We start from the raw sequence: 27,331 nt of genomic DNA, 5'->3' as shown, positions 1-27,331 counted from the left end.
TGATTTTGTCTTGACCCGAGATCTACAAAGCGGAGAGGAAGCAGGGCCTGACTCCCCTCCAGGCACCTTTTCTTTGAACTGTTCTGTGACCGAGAGCAATGGCTGTTTACGACCTTTTCTTTGAACCAACCTTTTCTTTGAAATGTTTTGTAATCAAAGACGATGGCTGTTTACGACCCCCCTCCCTTAGAAACAGCTGTTGCCATGTAATCAGGGAAAGTCCAAATAAAAGAGGAGGCGTACAATCTTTCGTCAGAGCGTGGTGACACTGACAAAAAGCGCTATATAAATATAATTCACTTAACTTCACTAATTCCCATTTGCTGACTTAGAAGTGGCTTTGTACAGTGGAGGGACGTTAGCCGCTAACTAGAACCCTACATGGCGTTGAGGACGCGTTTGTTCGCTTGCCGCTGTCAAATTTGCGGGACACAGCTAGAATGTGTCATCAACATGCTTTATCACAATATAACAACAGTATTTACATCTCTATCTGTCAGGTTCAAACACTGATGACATCTATTAAACAAGACAAGAAGCAAGGAATCAAACAGAGACAGAATTAAACTTGGCTCAGTAAGGAGAAACGCGTACACCTGTACCCTTGTACAGTGTCACCACGCTCTGACGAAAGATTGTACGCCTCCTCTTTTATTTGGACCTTCCCTGATTACATGGCAACAGCTGTTTCTAAGAGAGCGGGGTTGTAAACAGCCATCGCCTTTGATTACAAAACAGTTAAAAGAAAAGGTCGTAAAACAGTTCAAAGAAAAGGTCCCTGGAGGGGAGTCAGGTCCTGCTTCCTCTCCGCTTTGTAGCTCTCGGGTCAAGACAAAATCTTCCTGTGGATTACAATACATCAAAGAAACTGACACCTTATGGAGTTTTACAAGCCTTTTGACTGGTAAGATCAAAGACAGCTTTTGTCTGCTTGCCGGGAACTCATTGAAACACAAAGTTTTGTGATAACTTAGATACAATTATTCTGACGGATTGTGTAAATGTTTATTTACATACCTTAATTGTTTTCAAACGTTTTCTGTAACACGGCAGTAAAACGGATGATCAAACAAAACAGAAGTCAGCTCTCCATTCAGCTAAAGAGACTCAATAAATCCACGGTGACGAATTTACGAAACTGAAACAATACAAAAATAACACCATTGTAAGGTAATAATACTAACACAGAGACTTGTAAACGTGTTAGCTAAAGTGACATCTATTAAATCTATTAAACAAGACAAGAAGCAAGGAATCAAACGGAGACAGAATTAAATTTGGCTCAGTGAGGAGAAACGCGTACACCTGTCCCCTTGTACAGTGTCACCACGCTCTGACGAAAGATTGTACGCCTCCTCTTTTATTTGGACTTTCCCTGATTACATGGCAACAGCTGTTTCTAAGGGAGGGGGGTCGTAAACAGACATCGCCTTTGATTACAAAAGAGTTCAAAGAAAAGGTTGTAAAACAGTTCAAAGAAAAGGTCCTGCTTCCTCTCCGCTTTGAAGCTCTCAGGTCAAGACAAAATCTTTCTGTGGATTACAATACATCAAAGAAACAGAACACCATGTTGCTTCCCATCCTACACAGTGGAGTTTTACAAGCCTTCTTCTTGGTAGGATCAAAGGCAGCTTTTGTCCTCTCACCGGGAACTCATGGCAACACAAAGTTTTGTGATAACTTAGATACAATTATTCTGACACTATCTTTGAACAAATGTATATCATTTATATTGTGCATATATTTATTGCATAGGATACAGGAGTTGATTGTGAAAAATGAGAATCATTTCAAGTGTTTGATATATTAATTTTACCGTGGTTAACTTTGTTTTGAACGTGTATGACAGACTGTGCAGTTAATGATGGCAACAGATTAATTGAGCCCCCCACTTACTATTCTGTTGGCGTTACAATTGCACAAAAGGTCATAAAACCAATTAAACGGCTATCTACTCACCAAACGTGTTTTTCCAGTATGATTTATTAACAAAAAATCTCACCATGTCTCGGGGCCCCAAAACAAAAATGTGTCAAAGAGTGTAGACTTGTTTTTCCACGCCTCAAATCTGAGGTCATTCCACTGTCATGCAGCCAGACAGTAAATTGTGGTCAGATAGCAGCACGTTCCCGTTCACTGGGTCCTCTTAATGCCTCTCTTTTCCTCTCTCATCCATCTCTGTCAGCGTCTACATACATATAAAAGCCACTGGCTGGCAACACATACAAAACTCAAGTTTTTATTTCAATATTAAAACCTTATTTTCAGATTATTTTGTTGTTTTGACATTTATATTTCTCTCTTGGTGATCGTTGTATTGTTACTAAAGGTGTCTTGATACGGTATCAGCAAAAAAAAACAAGTATTTGATGATATCGGCTTGCATCTAAAATCTCTGATACGAGCAGTCCTGCAGCGCGTTTACCGTATTTTCCCCACGCTTTGACCCCTGCAGCCTGTAAAACGGTGCGGATAATTGATGTGTTTTCTTTGCTAACAACCATGATGTTTCATTTTCAACAAATAGTTTTTTGTATTACACTGAAAAGGTGTGTGTGGGGGGGCGTGGCCAGCGGGCCGGCGGAGAAGCGGGGCGTGTCAGGACCGGCCTCGAGATTAGCGGCAGGTGTGTAGATGTTGCTCTGTTAAAGGCAGCAGTCGGGAAGGAGAGGGGGGTTGTTGGTGGATGGCAGAGCACGCCGCGAGAGACAGAGAAACCATTCGTGTGCTCAGGTGGGGGAAGAGCGAGCACGAGCGTGAGCGAAAGCAAACGAAGAAATTGGACAAGGACAAGAAAGACAGTTTATTGAAAAATAAAAACTTGTACAAAACCCTGAACGCTGCTGTCATGTCCGTGGTTGGTGGTCAGAAGAACCCGGTGAAACCAGACTTCCACAGTGTGTTATTGTCCGTGCTATGGCACCCTCTTTTGGACAAGTTTGCTCACTGCAGGTGCTGCGCGTTAGAAATGTACTTTCTGGTTTGTGCCTGGAACTGAAAGTATAACCGTCTGTTGCGTTTTTGCTCAAAAAAGATTCTTCATTCATCACTCCAAGCAACGTTTGTGTTACAATGCAACTAAAACAATTCATACTTCCTAAACCGTCCCATGTGTGACGTCTGTAGGAGTGTTTTCATGCATATTTGTACGTGCTTTTGTAATGTAATCAAGCTAGCGTCGTTAGCATTAGCAAATAAGCTAACACATTTACAAGTCGACTTACCATGGCATTCTTTTTGCATTGTTTCAGTTTTATAAATTCACCAAAACGTCACCGTAGAGTTATTGAGTCTATTTAGCTGATTGGAGTGTCTGTGTTTACTAACAAGACATCATGGCGGAGCCGAAGTCAAGTTTCTTAACATGGAGATATTGTCACTACTTTTCTTTTGTTGAGCACAAAGAAAAGAACATTTGAGTTAAATGTAAGTTTTGTCTTGGATCAAAGATCCTATCTACTGCCCAAAACAGCAATTCCAATCTGCTGAAACAGCTACAAAAGCAACATGCTTTGACGAAGCTAGTAAAGAGAGAGACAGACTCCGATTCCACTTCACCTCCACCTCCACCTTTTAGCGGAGGGACTGCTAGCCAGGACAACATTGATAGAGCCATTGCAGCGTATGTGCTAGAAAACATGCAGGCTATTTCTACAGTGGAGTCACCCGCTTTCAGGCAGCTAATTAGCATGATATCGGACATCAAATGGCAAATGGCACGAAAACATTTTCCAAGTACCTGAACACAGTAGACAGTGAGTACATAAACATGGAAAACAAGCTAAAGAGGACACTTTAAACTCTGCCTCTGTTCATCATTCAGCACTGAAGGTACACACTCTGTCAATTCTCTTATATACTCTTTCATTCTAGACTTCTAGAGTGTTTGATTATCACATCACTCTAAATGTATAGACTATAAAGTTCACAAACATAAAGAGGGATGCTAGTGGGCCAGGCCAATCTTTCCTTTTCTCTAAACTAAAACTGGGGAAATGCATAGAGTGTTCTGGGCTTTGGTACAGTGTTGATCTCCTGAAGACATGATTTTATTTCACAATTCCTTGAGAGAAAAAAAGGCCTGGTTAGGCCAGGCCAATCTTTCCTTTTCTCTAAACTAAAACTGGGGAAATGCATAGAGTGTTCTGGGCTTTGGTACAGTGTTGATCTCCTGAAGACATGATTTTATTTCACAATTCCTTGAGAGAAAAAAAGGCCTGGTTAGGCGTGTGTATCGCAGTATGTGTGCTGTATATAGTGACATGACATATAATCATGTCATGTGTGCCTTCCTTGGGTGAAGCCAGGTTTACAGCTATGTTGTGACATGTTATTATGCTGTTTGTTACTGTTATGTTGCAGCTATTCCAAATTGTTTTGTCAATTTGTTCTGGCCCAAAATACATTGGCCCTCATTGCTAAGCAGAGTTCAGTGATGCAAATGCATGTCAAGTTGATCAACAGATTGTATTATTCTCCAGTGCAATAACAGTACTGAAATGAAGGCTAAAAGGGCATTAATGGGAGCCTTAAAAAGAAAAGTAAAACAAAAAAGTAACTAAATAGTTACTTTTCACAGTAATACATTACTTTTTGGTGTAAGTAACCGAGTTAGTAACTGAGTTGCTTTTGAAATAAAGTAACTGGTAACTGTAACTAGTTACCGGTTTTCAGTAACTAACCCAACACTGATTATTTGTGCTGTTATCAAATCAAATTACTATCGTATTGGCCAATATTTAAGGCTCCAATATTGGTATAGGAAATGAAAAAGATTGGGACGCCCCTGTTTATTATACAAATGTGTTCTCACATAAATGACTAGATTAGGACAGATTTCTCATAAAATTACATATTTTTTCCTAATATTTTGATATTCAAATAAAAACAAACAATGTATTATTGTACCATTCCAAATGTTGACTTGTTTTGACTTTGCCCTATATTTAGTCTTCCAGTGGCGCACTAATACTACCTTCTACTCAATGTCTGGACTGGCTTCCGTGTGCAGGCTTATCTTTTGTTGCGGTGAGTGTGTGCTGTGAAATAAACCCTGGGACATTAATACACACTTTCTGTCAGTGCGTCGCTTCCACATGCAACACAATTAAATGCGTTTTAGAAAAAGGCGGGGATAAAAGAGGCAAAAGCGGCACAAAAGCAGACGCTCCACGCGGCAGAAAATATTTTTACTTTTTTTTTTTTTTTAAGGATAAGCCGACATCAAAGCAGGTTTTTTACCTCTGAAATGTACGCTCGCGTCTTGCATTGTTCTGCTTTTCCTGCACGAGTCTCATATTTTTTTTTGGAGGAAAACCTGTAAACAAGTCAAAGTGATGAGTCATTTCCAAGCGTTTATATTGGTGCTACCGGGCGCGGGGTGAACTCGGGTTAAAGCGCTTCGAAGCGAGTGTCTGGAAAGTAAAGAGCGGACGTGTGGCGTGTCACTCCGTCTGCAGCTTACAACCCTGCGGCAGGATTTGACTTCACAGGCCGATCATGTTAGTTGATGTTGGGGAGGCAGCGGGCGGGGCTCCCTGCGCCAAATCACAGCAGGAGGTCAGCCTCTTCCTGCGGCTCAGTGTCTCACCAAATTAAAAAAAAAAAGCCTCCATCCGTTGCAGACGTTCACACAGGAAACAAACCAAAATGTTCTTACGTATTTTTTTTTTATCTATAAATTGATGCCTCTGTTCAATTACCATCTTTTTCGGACTATAAGGCCTTTCAGATGTACGGAATAATTTTGGTTGTGCTTACCGACCTCGGAGCAATTTTATTTGGTACATGGTGAATTGATAAGTGTGACCAGTAGATGGCAGTCACACATAAGAGATACGTGTAGACTGCAATGTGATGGCATCACACATAAGAGATACGTGTAGGCTGCAATGTGATGGCAGTCACACATAAGAGATACGTGTAGGCTGCAATATGATGGCAGTCACACATAAGAGATACGTGTAGACTGCAATATGATGGTAGTCACACATATGAGATACGTGTGGACTGCAATATGATGGCAGTCACACATAAAATATACATGTAGACTGCAATATGATGGTAGTCACACATAAGAGATACGTGTAGACTGCAATATGATGGTAGTCACACATAAGAGATACGTGTAGACTGCAATATGATGGTAGTCACACATAAAATATACATGTAGACTGCAATATGATGGCAGTCACACATAAGAGATACGTGTAGACTGCAGTATGATGGCAGTCACACATAAGAGATACGTGTAGACTGCAATATGATGGTAGTCACACATAAAATATACATGTAGACTGCAATATGATGGCAGTCACACATAAGAGATACATGTAGACTGCAGTATGATGGCAGTCACACATAAGAGATACGTGTAGACTGCAATATGATGGCAGCCACACATAAGAGATAGGTGTAGACTGCAATATGATGGCAGTCACACATAAGAAGTATGTGTAGACTGCAATATGATGGCAGTCACACACAAGAGATAGGTGTAGACTGCAATATGATGGCAGTCACACATAAGAGATAGGTGTAGACTGCAATATGATGGCAGTCACACATAAGAGGTACGTGTAGACTGCAATATGATGGCAGTCACACAAGAGATAGGTGTAGACTGCAATATGGTGGCAGTCACACATAAGAAGTACGTGTAGGCTGCAATATGATGGCAGTCACACATAAGAGATACATGTAGACTGCAATATGATGGTAGTCACACATAAGAGATACGTGTAGACTGCAATATGATGGCAGTCACACATAAGAGATAGGTGTAGACTGCAATATGATGGCAGTCACACATAAGGGATACGTGTAGACTGCAATATGATGGCAGTCACACATAAGAGGTACGTGTAGACTGCAATATAATGGCAGTCACACTTAAGAGATACGTGTAGACTGCAATATGATGGCAGTCACACATAAGAGATACGTGTAGACTGCAATATGATGGCAGTCACAAATAAGAGATAGGTGTAGACTGCAATATAATGGCAGTCACACATAAAATATACATGTAGACTGCAATATGATGGCAGTCACACATAAGAGATACGTGTAGACTGCAGTATGATGGCAGTCACACATAAGAGATACGGGTGGACTGCAATATAATGGCAGTCACACATAAGAGATATGTGTAGACTGCAATATGATGGCAGTCACACATAAGAGATACGTGTAGGCTGCAATATGATGGCAGTCACACATAAGAGATACGTGTAGACTGCAATATGAAGTGTATTTTTTTCATTATGGTTGATATTACGCCGGGTTTTGTCACATAACAAAATATATTACAGTAGTACCTCAACATACGAGCCTAATTGATTTTGTGACGAAGCTCTTAACTCAAAACACTTGTATCTCAAATCAACGTGAGTTGAAATCAGTTTTAATCTGAGCTATGTCCCCCAAAACAGCACAATTTTACCGTGTAACATTCCCTTTGGTAAGCTATGAAGCCGCACCGCTTGATGGATTGTACTGTGCTTCAACATAGGAGTATTATTATGGTGTGTGTACAAGGTAAGACATATTATCTGGCGTTTTGTTTCGCAATATTATGCAAAAGAAACTTTTCTTACCTTCTGGTACCTGCTGATCTGTATTTGGGATCTGCATAAGTCCTAAAAATGTGTGCGCGTCTGCCTTTGTAGTCCGTAAGCTTCTTCTTTTTCTCTATCTTCTTGTTATGGGACAATCATCCTCCGCTGTTGCCATTTCTAATATAAAGTAGCGTAAAGTTCTTACTTATATCTGCCAGTAAACTCGCCATGAAAGCGCTAAAACATACCGGTGTAGTGAGTTTACATTATTCACCCAAGGAACTTTGATTATTATACTTGTTGTTGCACTAGTGAGCCACTGATGAGGAGATGCTGCTCCGTCATTGATTGAAGTAAAGTCTGAATGTCATTAAAACAGTTAGCGCCATCTTTTGACACTTCTTCCACTCCCGTCCTTGCACGCTACACCGCTACAACAAAGACGACGGGGAGAAGACTGTAATAGAGAATTAAGAGTGTCTAACCGTAGACGATGACGGTGGCAGTGGTGCTGCGTCTCTTGGCCACGATGTTCTTGGCCACACAGGTGTAGTTGGCCGTGTCCGAGAGGCGCGCCTGCTTGATGATCAGGTTGTGGTCGATGGTGATGTAGAAGTTCCTGTCGTCGGCGGGGTCGATCACCTCCTCGTTCTTCAGCCACTCCACCTGCGGAGAAGACGGAAAAGAGATGAGAGAAAATGAGAGTGGAGAGCAGACCTTTGCCAAGGCGGAACAATGAATTGATTAACGTGGACCCCGACTATTCGGGTGTTACCATTTAGTGGTCAATTGTACGGAATATGTACTGTGCTGTGCAATCTACTAATAAAAGTTTCAATCAATAATTAATCCTATTACCAGAACATAAACAGAAGGCGGTGCTATTGGAAACTTTGGAACAATAAATACAGAAAGACTACACTACAGACGTCACAAAAACAAAAACAAAAACAAAAACAACACCTAAAGTAAAATGTACAAAACCCAAAACCGGTAAAGTTGGCACGTCGTGTAAATGGTAAATACAAACTAAATACAATCTTTTGCAAATCCCTTTCAACTTATATTCAATTGAATAGGCTGCAAAGACAAGATACTTGACGTTCGAACTGGAAAACGTTGTTATTTTTTGCAAATATTAGCTCATTTGGAATTTGATGCCTGCGACATGTTTCAAAAAAGCTGGCACAAGTGGCAAAAAACACTGAGAAAGTCGAGGAATGCTCATCAAACACTTATTTGGAACATCCCACATGTGAACAGGCTAATTGGGAACAGGTGGGTGCCATGATTGTGTATAAAAGCAGCGTCCATGAAATGCTCAGTCATTCACAAACAAGGATGGGGCGAGGGTCACCACTTTGTCAACAAATGCCTGAGCAAATTGTTTAAGAACAACATTTCTCAACCAGCTATTGCAAGGAATTTAGGGATTTCACCATCTACGGTCCGTAATATCATCAAAAGGTTCGGAGAATCTGGAAAAATCACTGCACCTAAGCAGCAGTGAATGTCAAATCCATCCTGCTGTATCAGAAACATGGTAACTACAGACATTCGTAAACCGTTGCCTCCGTCGGGTCCTAGGAGTCTACTGGCCGGACACCATCACCAATGCCAACCTGTGGGAACTCACCAAACAAGAACCAGTGGAACTGCAAATCAGGAGAAGGAAGTAGAGCTGGATAGGCCCACCCAATAAATCAATCACCAAACAGGCACTAACATGGAACCCACAGGGAAAAAGAAACAGAGGGAGACCAAGAACAACCTGGAGAAGAAGCACGGAACAGGAGATGAGGGCTGAGGGGCTGTCATGGCAACAACTCGACCGAAGGGCACAAGACCGGAATGGATGGAAGGCTTTTGTCGGCAGGCTATGTTACTCAGGGAATACTAAGGCCTAAGTAAAGTAAGTAAGCAGCAAGGTTGAAAACCAACATTGAATGCCCGTGACCTTCGTTTCCCTCAGGCGGTACGGCATCAAAAAGCGTCATCAGTGTGTAAAGGATATCACCACATGGGCTCAGGAACACTTCAGGGCCCACTTATGACCCTTGAGCTGTACATCAAGCAAGAATGGGAAAGAATTCTGCCTGAAAAGCTTCAAAAATCGGTCTCCTTAATTCCCAAACGAGTGTTGTTAAACGGAAAGGCCATGTAACACGGTGGTAAAAATGCCCCGTAGTCTCCAAAAAGTCAATAACTCGTCAATAACACAATAACAAAATAATAATCTCAATAATAAAAGTCAATAGCCCTTCAGAACAAAGCACTGCAGTTGAATAGTTATGTCAAACAAGCACAGAAAAAGACCACAAGTGAGACGGAGAGGCTCTTTGACCTTTCTCATGACTTCATTTGTCTTAATGACGCTGGTATTCATGTGCTACAACATCATTTTTTTAAATTTTTATAAAAAGATACGGAGATGGTGCAATGGACCCTGCAGACAAATATTCCCCCGGTCTTCAAAGAGGTCGCCTGGCGAGCTGACTTCCTGCCCATTGTCACGCCTCACCACCACGGGGGAGCGTCCATGAGATTAGATGCCAACCAGCAGAGCAGGCCAAGATAAGCGGGATGTTTACCAAAGAAAGATAAAGTGCGAGGTGTGGGGCCGGGCTGACTGTTGGTTTGTACAGCGGGTACATCACGCTGGCCATTGTATGATTCAACAACATAGACATTGTTGGAAGTCTATCAAAGGAGAAGCTTGACTAAAATGTAAAAAGAAGAACAAAAAGGCATGATACTGTGACCCTGCCAAAGCAGAACAATCCCAATTTGGATAATTACCAACAATTAAAAAAATACGAGTTGGAAACTTTGCAAATAAATAAAATAGAAGATATTAAATATTTCATTAAATTAATTAAAAATACGAGTTAAGTAGAATTTTAATTAGACAACTAAAATAAAAAAGACAGCACAATTGAATTAAGTCGATCAGAAACAGTGGAACAATAAATAAAACGGATGAAATGTAATTAAATTACTAAATGTATTTAAATGGAACTTTAAAAAAAAATCAGAAACTGACATTTGTGATATAAAGTAAAATGACACAGCATAGCAACACATATATATATCACAACACAACACAGCACAGCATAACATAGCATGACGTAACATAACTTAGCATAACATGACGTAACATAACATAGCATAGCATGACGTAACATAACATAGCATAGCATGACGTAACATAACATAGCATAGCATGACGTAACATAACATAGCATAACATGACCGAACATAATAACATTATGTGACGTAACAAGAGGTAACATAACATAGCATAACATGAGGTAACATAACATAGCATAACATGGCGCAACATAACAGCACAATGTGACGTAACATAGCATAACATGATGTAACATAACAGCATAACAAGACGTAACATAACATAGCATAACATGACCTAACATAATACCATAACGTGACGTAACATAGCATAACATGACATAACATAACATAGCATAACATGACGTAACATAACATAGCATAACATGACGTAACATAACATAGCATAACATGACGTAACATAACATAGCCTAACATGACGTAACATAACATAGCATAGCATGATGTAACATAACATAGCATAACATGATGTAACATAACATAGCATAACATGATGTAACATAACATAGCATAACATGACGTAACATAACATAGCAGAACATGATGTAACATAACATAGCATAACATGATGTAACATAACATAGCCTAACATGATGTAACATAACATAGCATAAAAATATGTAACATAACATAGCATAACATGATGTAACATAACATAGCATAACATGACGTAACATAACATAGCATAACATGACGTAACATAACATAGCATAACATGCCGTAAAATAACATAGCATAATATGACGCAACATAATTTAGCATCCCGTATTTCCTTGAATAGCTGCAGGGGCGTTAATTAATTTAAAACCTCCTGTCACTCCTGCGTTTACCGGAAACCGGCGGGATGGCCGTGCATGCGGTAATTATTTTAAACCCTCTTCTCACTCCGGCGTTTACCAAAAGGAATCCATAAAATTTAGGCGTGCGCTTTGAGTGTGATGTAAGCATACCATCATGAAAAGCACATTTAATTAAAAAAAAACGTTATTATGGTCTTACCTGTACTTATAAATGGAGTCCATTTGCAGCTCCTTCTGACCAAAAGCATCGATAACTTGTTTATAGAAGTCTTCCTTATTTTCTTTCTTCAGTTTTAAAAGTCTCTGTTTCGATGGAGATATTCCTTTAATTATTACCTCCTGCTTCCATTGAAAGTCCAGTTGAGAAAACTGTTTTATTTTAGATACCCTCCTTGTTAAAATGAAAGAGAAAAAAATCTCTTGCTGCGTGTGTTCACTTCTTCTGCAGTACCGGAAGTCGCAAGAAGGATCACTAGCGCGGCAGCGCCCTCTACAACCAGGAGGCGGGAGTCATTTAATGACTTATACAGTATTTCACACACGCAGCTACGGTATATTAATAAAACATAGCTGCTTACTGTTCTCTTTAGCATACTGTACCGGTATTCAATAGCTTGGACCTTAAATCCAACTGAATAGCTCTTTATCTTTTTTCCTTTGTGCGATTGTAAACTACTACAAGCAGCTTCCTCCATTTTGAAAATGAGGACAGATGCGTCACTCGTGAAGTAACGAATTTGACCCGGTGGAAGTTCTAGCCATATGCTAAATATTTTGCGAAACGAGTTTGACCCGGTGAAAATTATAGACATGCGATAATAAAATTAATATATTGCGAAACGAATTTGATCCAGCTTAAATAATAAACCGGCGATAAGGCCAAGCATGCGTTAATTATTTTGAGAAACGAGTTTGACCCGGCAGTAATTCTAGACGTGCGAATACTATATTCCCTGCGCCAATTCAAGGAAATACGGTAACATGACCTAACATAACATGGCATAACATGACGTAACATAACATAGGATAACATGAGGTAACATAACATAGCATAACATGCCGTAAAATAACATAGCATAACATGACGCAACATAATTTAGCATAACATGATGTAACATAACAAAGCATAACATGACGTAACATAACATAGCATAACATGAGGTAACATAACATGGCATAACATGACGTAACATAACATAGCATAACATGAGGTAACATAACATAGCATAACATGCCGTAAAATAACATAGCATAACATGACGCAACATAATTTAGCATAACATGACGTAACATAACATGGCATAACATGACGTAACATAACATAGCATAACATGACCTAACATAACATAGCATAACATGCCGTAAAATAACATAGCATAACATGACGCAACATAATTTAGCATAACATGATGTAACATAACAAAGCATAACATGACGTAACATAACATAGCATAACATGATGTAACATAACATAGCATAACATGACGTAACATAACATAGCATAACATGATGTAACATAACATAGCATAACATGACGTAACATAACAGCATAACATGATGTAACATAACAAAGCATAACATGACGTAACATAACATAGCATAACATGAGGTACCATAACATGGCATAACATGACGTAACATAGCATAACATGAGGTAACATAACATAGCATAACATGCCGTAAAATAACATAGCATAACATGACGCAACATAATTTAGCATAACATGACGTAACATAACATGGCATAACATGACGTAACATAACATAGCATAACATGACCTAACATAACATAGCATAACATGCCGTAAAATAACATAGCATAACATGACGCAACATAATTTAGCATAACATGATGTAACATAACAAAGCATAACATGACGTAACATAACATAGCATAACATGATGTAACATAACATAGCATAACATGACGTAACATAACATAGCATAACATGATGTAACATAACATAGCATAACATGACGTAACATAACATAGCATAACATGATGTAACATAACATAGCATAACATGACGTAACATAACATAGCATAACATGATGTAACATAACATAGCATAACATGACGTAACATAACAGCATAACATGAGGTACCATAACATAGCATAACATGACGCAACATAATTTAGCATAACATGATGTAACATAACTTAGCATAACATGACGTAACATAACATAGCATAACATGACGTAACATAACATGACGTAACATAACATGACGTAAGACAACATGACGTAACATAACATTGCACAATCCAGTACATTTATATTGGATAACATATTTCAAAAGATTACTGGCATACAGTATTTTGAGGTTTGGACACATTGCAAATAATAAATCCAAACAAAGAATAGTCAGTGGTGACACAAAGTACAGTAGATCCCCTGAGTAGCTGTCACTCAAAGGAACATGAGGGACGCTCAGAAGAGAACACTCAATTCAAAGGCGACGCTTCCCTCGTCTGACAAATCACAACGTATAACGCAGGAGCTCATAAGACAGCCATCCCCCCGTGATGACAAACTCTGGATTCAAACTCGGCTGTTTGCTGCTGGTGAGGATGATGTATATCCTCCGCTGAGTCCTCGCAGCGTACATCCAACTTAAATCAAACGCTGGAAGCCATGAAGGATTCCCCGCTGGTCCAAATTAAACCTGCGCCTCGTGCTAGCACAGTGCAATAAGACCAACCACCATGGCTTTCTTCAACATGACCCTTGAGCGCTGAAACCCATTTTAAAAAGCCCTGACTTTTATCGCACCTGAATATAAAACCACGCTGAATATAAGACAACCTTCTTTGTCAAGAAGCATTTTTTCAAAAATCTTTTAGGACAAAATCCATCTTGTTTGCTAACTTCCTTTGAGACGTTTTCTGTGTCTCCAGGTCCCTAGTGTGTGTGTGTGTGTGGGACAGGAAGAAAAGCTCGGACCCCAAATATAAGACGCCATGTCTTTTTCAAAAAAAAAATTGTCTGGAAAAAAATACAACATATGGTAAGGATGGGTACCTTATTCGGTACCGACTGAATTGCATCAGTAGTACCAATTCACTCTAAATAAAACAATACCATTGTGGAGGGGGGCGTGGCCTGCAGGCCTGCCGCGGAACGGGGTGTGCCAGGACTGGCCTCGAAGACAGCGACGGGTGAGTAGATGGCCCAGGTGGGCCTTGTTATCTAATCACCTGTCGCCTTTATTAGCAGCAGCCGGAATGAGACACGCAGTTGGAGTTGGAGTGGGAGCCAGAGAGAGAGAGAGAGAGACACGAGCGCAGAAAAAGACATTTTGCTGGAAAGCAAAAGCCTTGCAGAAATGATGAAATTAAAACAGTGTCATACCCTGAATTCCGGGCTCTCCTGGCAGTGTGTGGTGGGCCGAAGAACCCACTAGAGGGCAACCTCTACAACCATATTTTAATACATTTCTAGCACGTGGTGTCACTTCAGCACCAGCTCAAGCACTTGGGAGGAAAACAAGCGCATTCAAAGCAAGCATGCCTAAAAAAACGCACTTAAAAGTAAGGCTCTACTTTTCAAAACCAGCTAGGTCAATGCTAATGTGCATGCTAATGGTTAGCATTAGTGATTTTTCATGGCAATTTCAACAGCTCCAAATTTGTTTATCAAAACTACAACTAAGGTGCACCTAAAAATCAAACAATTGGATGTGTAAGGAATACAATACTTACAGTATAAACACTTCAAATTTGACGGGCACATTCAGCTTAATGGCAAAGACTACTTCCTGACTACAGAAACACATCAAGGATGAACTGAAATGAATGCATACTTGCAAATGTGATTTAAAAGTGAATGCAAATAAGATATAACTGGTTAAAATGTTATAAAAAAAAGTTTATATCAAACAATTGAACATTAATTTTCACTTTAAGCACACCTGTGAAGTTTAAACCCTTTCGGGTGACTACCTCTTGAAGCTCATGGAGAGAATGCCAATGCAGAGCAGTAATCAGAGCAAAAGGGCGGCTATTTTGAAGGAACTAGAATATAAGAAATTTTTTTAGTTATTTCACCTTTTTTTTGTTAAGTACATAACTCCACATGTGTTCATTCATCGTTTTGATGCCTTCAGTGACCATCTACAATGTAAATAGTGTGGAGAATGCATATATGTTTAAGAGTTCTTTCTTTATTCATAGTCATGTTTAAAGCAGCTAGTGCTTTTCCATTTGTACTCTCTCTATTTTTTCATTTTATGTCCACAAGTAAACTGTGTGTGTTACCATGAAGGCTTGCAATGTAGGAGTTGGGAGTACTCCCTTATATCTTATCTGTAGTAGAACAATGAGGCTGTATTTCTTTTTGGAGAGGGAGGGGGCTTTCTTCGTATGCAAGAAGTTGGCTCTTCCAACTCGAGGAGCCGATATGAATGTATTGGTGTGGGCTGGTCTCCTGAAGCTTCAGTAAAACTTGTTAATATTCCTATTCTGTCTTGATGGTCCTTCTTACTCTGCATATATGTCATCTGAAAGAACTTGGGATTGACCAGTGACTTTAATTCCCTGGGAGGAAGACTGGGCAGACGCAACAATTGCCATGAAAATAAAGAAAACGTGTGTCCAAACTTTTGGCCTGTACTGTACATCAAGTTTTCTTTCTCCAGTATTGTCCCCTGCAGTGATTAGTATGACGAGTACCAGCATTGCAGTGAAGATGATTAAATAATAGCGTTATGCTTGTCACTTCTGTGTGTCTCGCCGAGAAAAAGAAAGATGGAGGCCAGGATACAGTCTGTTCTCCCAAACGATACAAAAAAAAAAAGGTGCTTATCCAATTCCTGCAAGCGACCCTCTCGTACAGACGCCACGCGTCGGGATGTCAAGAGCACTTTGATACGGCGAGGGTAATTAAAAATTGAACAAAAGAGCTTTTCAGCGTAGTTGCGGTGGCGCCGGCGAGAAGGAACCGAGGACGGCACGGAGAAGAAATGCGAGGAGGAGAAACCAGCGAGTAACGATTTATGGTTTTTCTCGCCGACTATAATTAGGACTCATTAATAAAAGCGGAGATGAAAAGGTAAGCCCGACTCAACATCGCACTTTTCAATCCCTTTCTGGTGATTCCATCTCTCACACAGCCCTCATTAACATGATTGGCAGTGCAACTTGCAACTTGGGCTGGAGATAATTGCTGGCCAAAATAACGACAGTCCTCACGACCAGGTGACCAACATGGAGTCTGTCTTCTCAAGACAGAGGTCCCGACCGGGGGCCACTTGGGGCATATTTAAAAAAACAACAACATGACATGCTGCCTGCATGAGAACACGACCAAGGATGGTAGGGCCTTACAGAGAAGAAAAACATTAAAGGCCTACTAAAATGATTTTTTTTTATTTAAACGGGGATAGCAGATCCATTCTATGTGTCATACTTGATCATTTCGCGATATTGCCATATTTTTGCTGAAAGGATTTAGTAGAGAACATTGACGATAAATTTCGCAACTTTTGGACGCTGATTAAAAAAAAGCCTTGCCTGTACCGGAAGTAGCGTGACGCCGCAGGTTGAAGGGCGCCTCACATTTCCCCATTGTTTACACCAGCAGCGAGAGCGATTCGGACCGAGAAAGCGACGATTACCCCATTAATTTGAGCCAGGATGAAAGATTCGTGGATGAGGAACGTGAGAGTGAAGTACTAGAGTGCAGTGCAGGACGTATCTTTTTTCGCTCTGACCGGCTCATTGGATTCCACACTTTCTCCTTTTTCTATTGTGGATCACGGATTTGTATTTTAAACCACCTCGGATACTATATCCTCTTGAAAATGAGAGTCGAGAACGCGAAATGGACATTCACAGTGACTTTTATCTCCACGACAATACATCGGTGAAGCACTTTAGCTTTTTTGATTGATTGATTGAGACTTTTATTAGTAGGTTGCACAGCGAAGTACATATTCCGTACAATTGACCACTAAATGGTAACACCCGAATAAGTTTTTCAACTTGTTTAAGTCGGGGTCCACTTAAATTGATTCATGATACAGATATATACTATCAGATATATACTATCATCTTAATACAGTCATCACACAAGATAATCACATTGAATTATTTACATTATTTACAATCAGGGGTGTGGAGGGGGGGGGGTGTAGGATATGGACATCAAGTAGTGGACATAGAGAGAGAGAGAGAGAGAGAGAGAGAGAGAGAGAGAGAGAGAGAGAGAGAGAGAGAGAGAGAGAGAGAGAGAGATCAGAAGGCATAAGAAAAAGTATCTGCATTTGATTGTTTACATTTGATTATTAGCAATCCGGGGAGGGTGTTAGTTTAGCTACGGTGCTAACGTGATCGCATCGTGCTTAAATGCAGATAGAAACAAAAGAAATAAGCCCCTGACTGGAAGGATAGACAGCAGATCAACAATACTACTATCAGGAGACACCGAACCAAACACTGGACCTGTAACCACACGGTTAATGCCGTGCCGCCTGTCGAAGCCTAGCAATGCTGTTGCTAACGACGCCATTGAAGCTAACTTAGCTACGGGACCTCGTCAGAGCTATGATAAAAACATTAGCGCTCCACCTACGCCAGGCCTCATCTGCTCATCAACACCCGTGCTCACCTGCGTTCCAGCGATCGACGGCGCGACGAAGGACTTCACCCGATCATCGATGCGGTCTGCGGCTAGCGTCGGATAGCGCGTCTGCGATCCAACTCAAAGTCCTCCTGGTTGTTTTGCTGCAGCCAGCCGCTAATACACCGATCCCACCTACAGCTTTCTTCTTTGCAGTCTTCATTGTTCATTAAACAAATTGCAAAAGATTCACCAACACAGATGTCCAGAATACTGTGGAATTTTGCGATGAAAACAGAGCTGTTTGTATTGGGATACAATGTGTACCAATACTTCCGCTTCGACCATTGACGTCACGCGCAAACGTCATCATACATAGACGTTTTCAACCGGAAGTTTCCCGGGAAATTTAAAATGTCACTTTATAAGTTAACCCGGCCGTATTGGCATGTGTTGCAATGTTAAGATTTCATCATTGATGTATAAACTATCAGACTGTGTGGTCGGTAGTAGTGGCTTTCAGTAGGCCTTTAAATAGCTATTAGGGTTGTACGGTATACCGGTACTAGTATAGTATCGCGGTACTAATGAATCAAAAATGGTACTATACTCTGTTTGAAAAGTACCGGTTCCCCATTTTTTATTTATTTATTTATTTTTTTTAAGGGCATGATGGTGCGTCGTCACGTCATGACATTGCTGATTGCAGATTAAGGTGGTCAGGGTTTACATTGAGGACGCATCGCATATATATTTGATTTATATCAACATACTAGGGATGTATGGTATACAATGCAAAAACTGAAATCTAATTAAGATTAAATATCTCAAATAAGGGTGATATTTTCTTATTTTCTGTCTGATAAGATAATTCTTCTCACTAAGCAGATTTTATGTTAGAGTGTTTTACTTGTTTTAAGGGTTTTGGTCCTAAATGATCTCAGTAAGATATTACAGCTGAGATTTGATGATCTATATTGAGTAAAACATGCTTGAAACTAGAATATCAAGTGTTGCAAAGCTGTGTCATCAACACTCACAAGTATAAAACTACTTTTTTAAAGTAATAATTTCTTATTTCAAGCATGAAAAAAAAAATCATGATTTTGACACAATTGTGTCTCATAATTAAAACGGATGACAGCCAAATGGACTTTGCAGTTTTATTTTCAATGAAACAATAGAAAATACGTACTCATATAGTAGTACAGTTGGCACAGTACAGTAAACTGACAGTTAATATTTCAAACAATTTTGAACAGAAATAGTTCATGCACATTCAGATAAATTCCTCAAAATTACAATTAAAATTTTTTTGGCCGGGGCCCGGGCTGTATATCGTATTTTTCGGAATATAAGTCGCACCGCAGTATAAGTCGCACCTGCCGAAAATGCATAGTAAAGAAGGGGAAAAACAACATATATAAGTCGCACTGGAGTATAAGTCGCATTTTTTGGGGACATTTATTTGATAAAAGCCAACACCAAGAATAGACATTTGAAAGGCAATTTAAAATAAATAAAGAATAGTGAACAACAGGCTGAATAAGTGTATGTTATATGAGGCATAAATAACCAACTGAGAACGTGCCTGGTATGTTAACGTAACATATTATGGTAAGAGTCATTCAAATAACTATAACATATAGAACATGCTATACGTTTACCAAACAATCTGTCACTCCTAATCGCTAAATCCCATGAAATCTTATACGTCTAGTCCAGGGGTCGGCAACCTTTACCACTCAAAGAGCCATTTTGGCAAGTTTCACACATTAAAGAAAGTAATGGGAGCCACAAAAATGTTTTTAAAATTTAAAATGAAAAACACCGCATACCAAGCTTACATGCTTTGTGCTATGTTAACCAGGGGTCTCAGACACACGCACCGGCACGCACTATAATGTGGGAATTGGATGTTAGTGCAGCCCGCGAGTTTTGGATGAATGTCGCTTGCGTCACACTTGCCAACCTCTCATTTTTCCCGGGAGACCCCCGAATATCAGAGCGTGATGACATTGCATTTGGCGCCCTCTACAGTCTGCCCGATCAGTGTACCTGCTCGGCCACAAGTGGAATGCAGCTTTAGCTTGCTCACGTAAGAGACAGCAAGGCTACTAACTCAGCAGCCACACATCTTACACTGACGGTACCAATACCCAGAATCCCATGCAGCCCTAACTCTTCCGCTCAACCAACCACGAAGAGAGGGGGGGGGGGGGGGTTGATGTGTGGGGGGATTTGGTGGTAGCGGGGTGTATAATGTAGACCGGAAGAGTTAGGACTGCATGGGATTCTGGGTAATGGTTGTGTTGTGTTTATGTTGTGTTACATTGGGATGTTCTCCAGAAATGTGTTTTTCATTCTTTTTTGGTGTGGGTTCACAGTGTGGCGCATATTTGTAACGTAACAATGTTGAAGTTGTTTGATACGGCTACCGTCAGTGTAAGCTGTGTGGCTGATGAGTAAGTATGCTTTGCTGTCTCCTGTGTGAGCAAGTAATAACAACATACAACATGTGGCTGGACTGGCATGCTGTAAGTAAATGCTATAGAGGACAATTACTGCAGTGCAATTAGGGCACGCCCTTTATATAGTAATTAGAGTGTTAATAGGCTTATTTTCTCCCTGGGAAAATCGAGGGGGGTCGGCATGCATGTAGCTGAGCCGCATCAGAGTGGTCAAGGAGCCGCATGCGGCTCCGGAGCCGCGGGTTGCCGACCCCTGGTCTAGTCTCTTACGTGAATGAGCTAAATAATATTATTTGATATTTTACGCTAATGTGTTAATCATTTCACACATAAGTCGCTCCTGAGTATAAAGTCGCACCCCCGGCCAAACTATGAAAAAAACTGTGACTTATAATCCGAAAAATACGGTATATGCACACTAATTGACTAAAAGAACACACACTTGGCGCTATGATGTCATGTTATCGATGGAAAAATGCATTTTTAGACAATATGATTTGCCTGAGCGGCTAGTAGACCCCGAGAGTAACAAGCGGTTGCCTTGTTGCCTTCCATTAAGAACAATAAATTGGTTTTTAGTATAAGTTTGCTGGTTTCAAGAAATGTAATGCCTAGTGCATGGGTCACCAACGCGGTGCCCGCGGGCACCAGGTAGCCCGTAAGGACCAGATGAGTAGCCCGCTGGCCTGTTCTAAAAATAGCTCAAATAGTAGCACTTACCAGTGAGCTGCCTCTATTTTTTTATTTTATTTATTTACTAGCAAGCTGGTCTCGCTTTGCCCGACATTTTTAATTCTCAGAGAGACAAAACTCAAATAGAATTTGAAAATCCAAGAAAATATTTTAAAGACTTGGTCTTCACTTGTTTAAATAAATTCATTAATTTTTTTACTTTGCTTCTTATAACTTTCAGAAAGACAATTTTAGAGAAAAAATACAACCTTTAAAATGATTTTTGGATTTTCAAACCCATATACCTTTTTACCTTTTTAAATTCCTTCCTCTTCTTTCCTGACAATTTAAATCAATGTTCAAGTAATTTTTTTTTTTTTATTGTAAAGAATAATAAATAAATTTTAATTTAAATTTTCATTTTAGCTTCTGTTTTTTCGACGAAGAATATTTGTGAAATATTTCTTCAAACTTATTATGATTAAAATTCAAAAAAATTATTCTGGCAAATCTAGAAAATCTTTAGAATCAAATTTAAATCTTATTTCAAAGTCTTTTGAATTTCTTTTAAAATTTTTGTTCTGGAAAATCTAGAAGAAATAATGATTTGTCTTTGTTAGAAATATAGCTTGGTCCAATTTGTTATATATTCTAACAAAATGTAGATTGGATTTTAACCTATTTAAAACAAACAAAATTCTAAAATTAATCTTAATCAGGAAAAATTACTAATGATGTCCCATAAATTCTTTTTTTAATTTTTTCAAAAAGATTTGAATTAGCTAGTTTTTTTCTTCTTTTTTTCGGTTGAATTTTGAATTTTAAAGAGTCGAAATTGAAGATAAACTATGTTTCAAAATTTAATTGTCATTTTTGTGTGTGTTTTCTCCTCTTTTAAACCATTCAATTAAGTGTAAATATCATTTATTATTAATAATAACATAGAGTTAAAGGTAAATTGAGCAAATTGGCTATTTCTGGCAATTTATTTAAGTGTGTATCAAACTGGTAGCCCTTCGCATTAATCAGTACCCAAGAAGTAGCTCTTGCTTTCAAAAAGGTTGGTGACCCCTGGCCTAGTGCATATCATTATGTCAAGATAATGGCACTAGCATTTACTTCATTTAAGAATATTTGTCAACATATTGAGCAAAAAGGTCTTTTTTTTTCTACCAAGAAAAGTGCACTCGTTATTAGTGAGAATTTACTTATTTTAAGGTATTTTTTGGGTTCATTGAGGTTAGCTAATTTGACTTGTTTTGGAAAGTCTTGATAAGCCAAAATTTCTTGTTCTATTGGCAGATAATTTTGCACCCCTAATTTTTGTAAAAATTTTTCTTGTTTTTCAACACTGACTTTTTGTAGTGTAGTATAGTACTAATGAATCAAAAATGGTACTATACTCTGTTTGAAAAGTACCGGTTCCCAGGCATGACGGCACGTCGTGACATTGCTGGTTTTTACTGTATATATATAAATATATATATATATATATATATACATACATACACACACAGTACAGGAAACAAGTCCTGATGTTTTTGGGTGGAGGTAACAATTTAACTGTCTAGCTTAGTGACCAGAGCCAGTGGTCCGCTGCATGCCAACATGTCTCTAATTAGCCAAACATACAAACAGGCCATACAATGTTCTCCCTTGTTACGAGGCAGGGAGCAAAGAGAAGCCGTTCATTACTCATCAGTGTTGTGTCAGAAATAGAACGTGGAGCGAGGGGGCGCAAAAAGTAAAGAAAAAAAAAAAAAAGAAAAAAAAGTCTGCTACAGCGGAGAAGTCATTACGAGCTCTCGCCGCATTAATCCGCCGCGGGCCTCCTAAACGACACACCTGCAGGACGAGCCAGAGAAGACGGTAGGAGATAATTATTCAATCATTGACAGGCAGACAAGAGGCCATATGTGGAGCATCTGTTTGCCTGACAACTATGGAAGTGTTAGCTTAGCTATAAATATTAACAAGACAATGCGGCCAGGTGCAGGCCTGTATGCTACACACCCTTGTGGGGCTGCTGTCTTGACATGATGGTGCTCTTGTTGTATCGAGGATCTTTGACTTGTGTTTTTTGTATGATACACACCCTTGTGGGGCTGCAGTGTTGACATGATGGTGCTCTTGTTGTATAGAGGATCTTTGACTTGTGTTTTTTTTGTATGCTACACACCCTTGTGGGGCTGCAGTGTTGACATGGTGGTGCTCTTGTTGTATAGAGGATCTTTGACTTGTGTTTTTTGTAGGTTACACACCCTTGTGGGGCTGCAGTGTTGACATGATGGTGCTCTTGTTGTATAGAGGATCTTTGACTTGTGTTTTTTTTGTATGCTACACACCCTTGTGGGGCTGCAGTGTTGACATGATGGTGCTCTGGTTGTATAGAGGATCTTTGACTTGTGTTTTTTTTGTATGCTACACACCCTTGTGGTGCTGCAGTGTTGACATGATGGTGCTATTGTTTTATAGAGGATCCTTGACTTGTGTTTTTGTTGTATGCTACACACCCTTGTGGGGCTGCGGTGTTGACATGATGGTGCTCTTGTTGTATAGAGGATCTTTGACTTGTGTTTTTTTTGTATGCTACACACCCTTCTGGGGCTGCGGTGTTGACATGATGGTGCTCTTGTTGTATAGAGGATCTTTGACTTGTGTTTTTTTTGTATGCTACACACTCTTGTGGGGCTGCAGTGTTGACATGATGGTGCTCTTGTTGTATAGAGGATCTTTGACTTGTGTTTTTTTTGTATGCTACACACCCTTGTGGGGCTGCGGTGTTGACATGATGGTGCTCTGGTTGTATAGAGGATCTTTGACTTGTGTTTTTTGTAGGCTACACACCCTTGTGGGGCTGCAGTGTTGACATGATGGTGCTCTTGTTGTATAGAGGATCTTTGACTTGTGTTTTTTTTGTATGCTACACACCCTTGTGGGGCTGCAGTGTTGACATGATGGTCCTCTTGTTTTATAGAGGATCTTTGACTTGTGTTTTTTGTATGCTACACACCCTTGTGGGGCTGCAGTGTTGACATGATGGTGCTCTTGTTTTATAGAGGATCTTTGACTTGTGTTTTTTGTATGCTACACACCCTTGTGGGGCTGCAGTGTTGACATGATGGTGCTCATGTTGTATAGAGGATCTTTGACTTGTGTTTTTTTTGTATGCTACACACCCTTGTGGGGCTGCGGTGTTGACATGATGGTGCTCTTGTTGTATAGAGGATCTTTGACTTGTGTTTTTTGTAGGCTACACACCCTTGTGGGGCTGCGGTGTTGACATGATGGTGCTCTTGTTGTATAGAGGATCTTTGACTTGTGGTTTTTTGTATGCTACACACCCTTGTGGGGCTGCGGTGTTGACATGATGGTGCTCTTGTTGTATAGAGGATCTTTGACTTGTGTTTTTTGTAGGCTACACACCCCTGTGGGGCTGCAGTGTTGACATGATGGTGCTCTGGTTGTATAGAGGATCTTTGACTTGTGGTTTTTTTGTATGCTACACACCCTTGTGGGGCTGCAGTGTTGACATGATGGTGCTCTTGTTTTATAGAGGATCTTTGACTTGTGTTTTTTGTATGCTACACACCCTTGTGGGGCTGCAGTGTTGACATGATGGTGCTCTTGTTGTATAGAGGATCTTTGACTTGTGTTTTTTGTAGGCTACACACCCTTGTGGGGCTGCAGTGTTGACATGATGGTGCTCTGGTTGTATAGAGGATCTTTGACTTTTGTTTTTTTTGTATGCTACACACCCTTGTGGGGCTGCAATGTTGACATGATGGTGTTCTTGTTGTATAGAGGATCTTTGACTTGTGTTTTTTGTAGACTACACACCCTTGTGGGGCTGCTGTGTTGATATGATGGTGCTCTTGTTGTATAGAGGATCTTTGACTTGTGTTTTTTTTGTAGGTTACACACCCTTGTGGGGCTGCAGTGTTGACATGATGGTGCTCTTGTTGTATAGAGGATCTTTGACTTGTGTTTTTTTTGTATGCTACACACCCTTGTGGGGCTGCAGTGTTGACATGATGGTGCTCTTGTTGTATAGAGGATCTTTGACTTGTGTTTTTTGTAGGCTACACACCCTTGTGGGGCTGCAGTGTTGACATGATGGTGCTCTGGTTGTATAGAGGATCTTTGACTTTTGTTTTTTTTGTATGCTACACACCCTTGTGGGGCTGCAGTGTTGACATGATGGTGCTCTTGTTGTATAGAGGATCTTTGACTTGTGTTTTTTTTGTATGCTACACACCCTTGTGGGGCTGCAGTGTTGACATGGTGGTGCTCTTGTTGTATAGAGGATCTTTGACTTGTGTTTTTTGTAGGTTACACACCCTTGTGGGGCTGCAGTGTTGACATGATGGTGTTGTTGTTGTATAGAGGATCTTTGACTTGTGTTTTTTTTGTATGCTACACACCCTTGTGGGGCTGCAGTGTTGACATGATGGTGCTCTGGTTGTATAGAGGATCTTTGACTTGTGTTTTTTTTGTATGCTACACACCCTTGTGGTGCTGCAGTGTTGACATGATGGTGCTATTGTTTTATAGAGGATCCTTGACTTGTGTTTTTGTTGTATGCTACACACCCTTGTGGGGCTGCGGTGTTGACATGATGGTGCTCTTGTTGTATAGAGGATCTTTGACTTGTGTTTTTTTTGTATGCTACACACCCTTCTGGGGCTGCGGTGTTGACATGATGGTGCTCTTGTTGTATAGAGGATCTTTGACTTGTGTTTTTTTTGTATGCTACACACTCTTGTGGGGCTGCAGTGTTGACATGATGGTGCTCTTGTTGTATAGAGGATCTTTGACTTGTGTTTTTTTTGTATGCTACACACCCTTGTGGGGCTGCGGTGTTGACATGATGGTGCTCTGGTTGTATAGAGGATCTTTGACTTGTGTTTTTTGTAGGCTACACACCCTTGTGGGGCTGCAGTGTTGACATGATGGTGCTCTTGTTGTATAGAGGATCTTTGACTTGTGTTTTTTTTGTATGCTACACACCCTTGTGGGGCTGCAGTGTTGACATGATGGTCCTCTTGTTTTATAGAGGATCTTTGACTTGTGTTTTTTGTATGCTACACACCCTTGTGGGGCTGCAGTGTTGACATGATGGTGCTCTTGTTTTATAGAGGATCTTTGACTTGTGTTTTTTGTATGCTACACACCCTTGTGGGGCTGCAGTGTTGACATGATGGTGCTCATGTTGTATAGAGGATCTTTGACTTGTGTTTTTTTTGTATGCTACACACCCTTGTGGGGCTGCGGTGTTGACATGATGGTGCTCTTGTTGTATAGAGGATCTTTGACTTGTGTTTTTTGTAGGCTACACACCCTTGTGGGGCTGCGGTGTTGACATGATGGTGCTCTTGTTGTATAGAGGATCTTTGACTTGTGGTTTTTTGTATGCTACACACCCTTGTGGGGCTGCGGTGTTGACATGATGGTGCTCTTGTTGTATAGAGGATCTTTGACTTGTGTTTTTTGTAGGCTACACACCCCTGTGGGGCTGCAGTGTTGACATGATGGTGCTCTGGTTGTATAGAGGATCTTTGACTTGTGGTTTTTTTGTATGCTACACACCCTTGTGGGGCTGCAGTGTTGACATGATGGTGCTCTTGTTTTATAGAGGATCTTTGACTTGTGTTTTTTGTATGCTACACACCCTTGTGGGGCTGCAGTGTTGACATGATGGTGCTCTTGTTGTATAGAGGATCTTTGACTTGTGTTTTTTGTAGGCTACACACCCTTGTGGGGCTGCAGTGTTGACATGATGGTGCTCTGGTTGTATAGAGGATCTTTGACTTTTGTTTTTTTTGTATGCTACACACCCTTGTGGGGCTGCAATGTTGACATGATGGTGTTCTTGTTGTATAGAGGATCTTTGACTTGTGTTTTTTGTAGACTACACACCCTTGTGGGGCTGCTGTGTTGATATGATGGTGCTCTTGTTGTATAGAGGATCTTTGACTTGTGTTTTTTTTGTAGGTTACACACCCTTGTGGGGCTGCAGTGTTGACATGATGGTGCTCTTGTTGTATAGAGGATCTTTGACTTGTGTTTTTTTTGTATGCTACACACCCTTGTGGGGCTGCAGTGTTGACATGATGGT

General features: G+C 40.2%; 1 protein-coding gene across 1 annotated transcript in view; it reads right to left on the bottom strand.

The window, feature by feature from the left end:
• The window catches only part of LOC133638977 (netrin receptor UNC5C-like), a 171,373-nt gene that overhangs the window by 85,393 nt on the left and 58,649 nt on the right, over nt 1–27,331 (bottom strand). Inside the window, exon 4 of the mRNA XM_062032029.1 lies at nt 8,045–8,225. Coding sequence (XP_061888013.1) covers nt 8,045–8,225 — 181 coding nt within the window. The remainder of the gene's footprint in view (nt 1–8,044; nt 8,226–27,331) is intronic.

This window comes from Entelurus aequoreus, linkage group LG21 (genome assembly GCF_033978785.1).
Source record: "Entelurus aequoreus isolate RoL-2023_Sb linkage group LG21, RoL_Eaeq_v1.1, whole genome shotgun sequence".
NCBI lineage: Eukaryota > Metazoa > Chordata > Actinopteri > Syngnathiformes > Syngnathidae > Entelurus > Entelurus aequoreus.
Note: the sequence above shows the minus strand (reverse complement) of the source record. Positions and strands in the feature narration are given on the sequence as shown.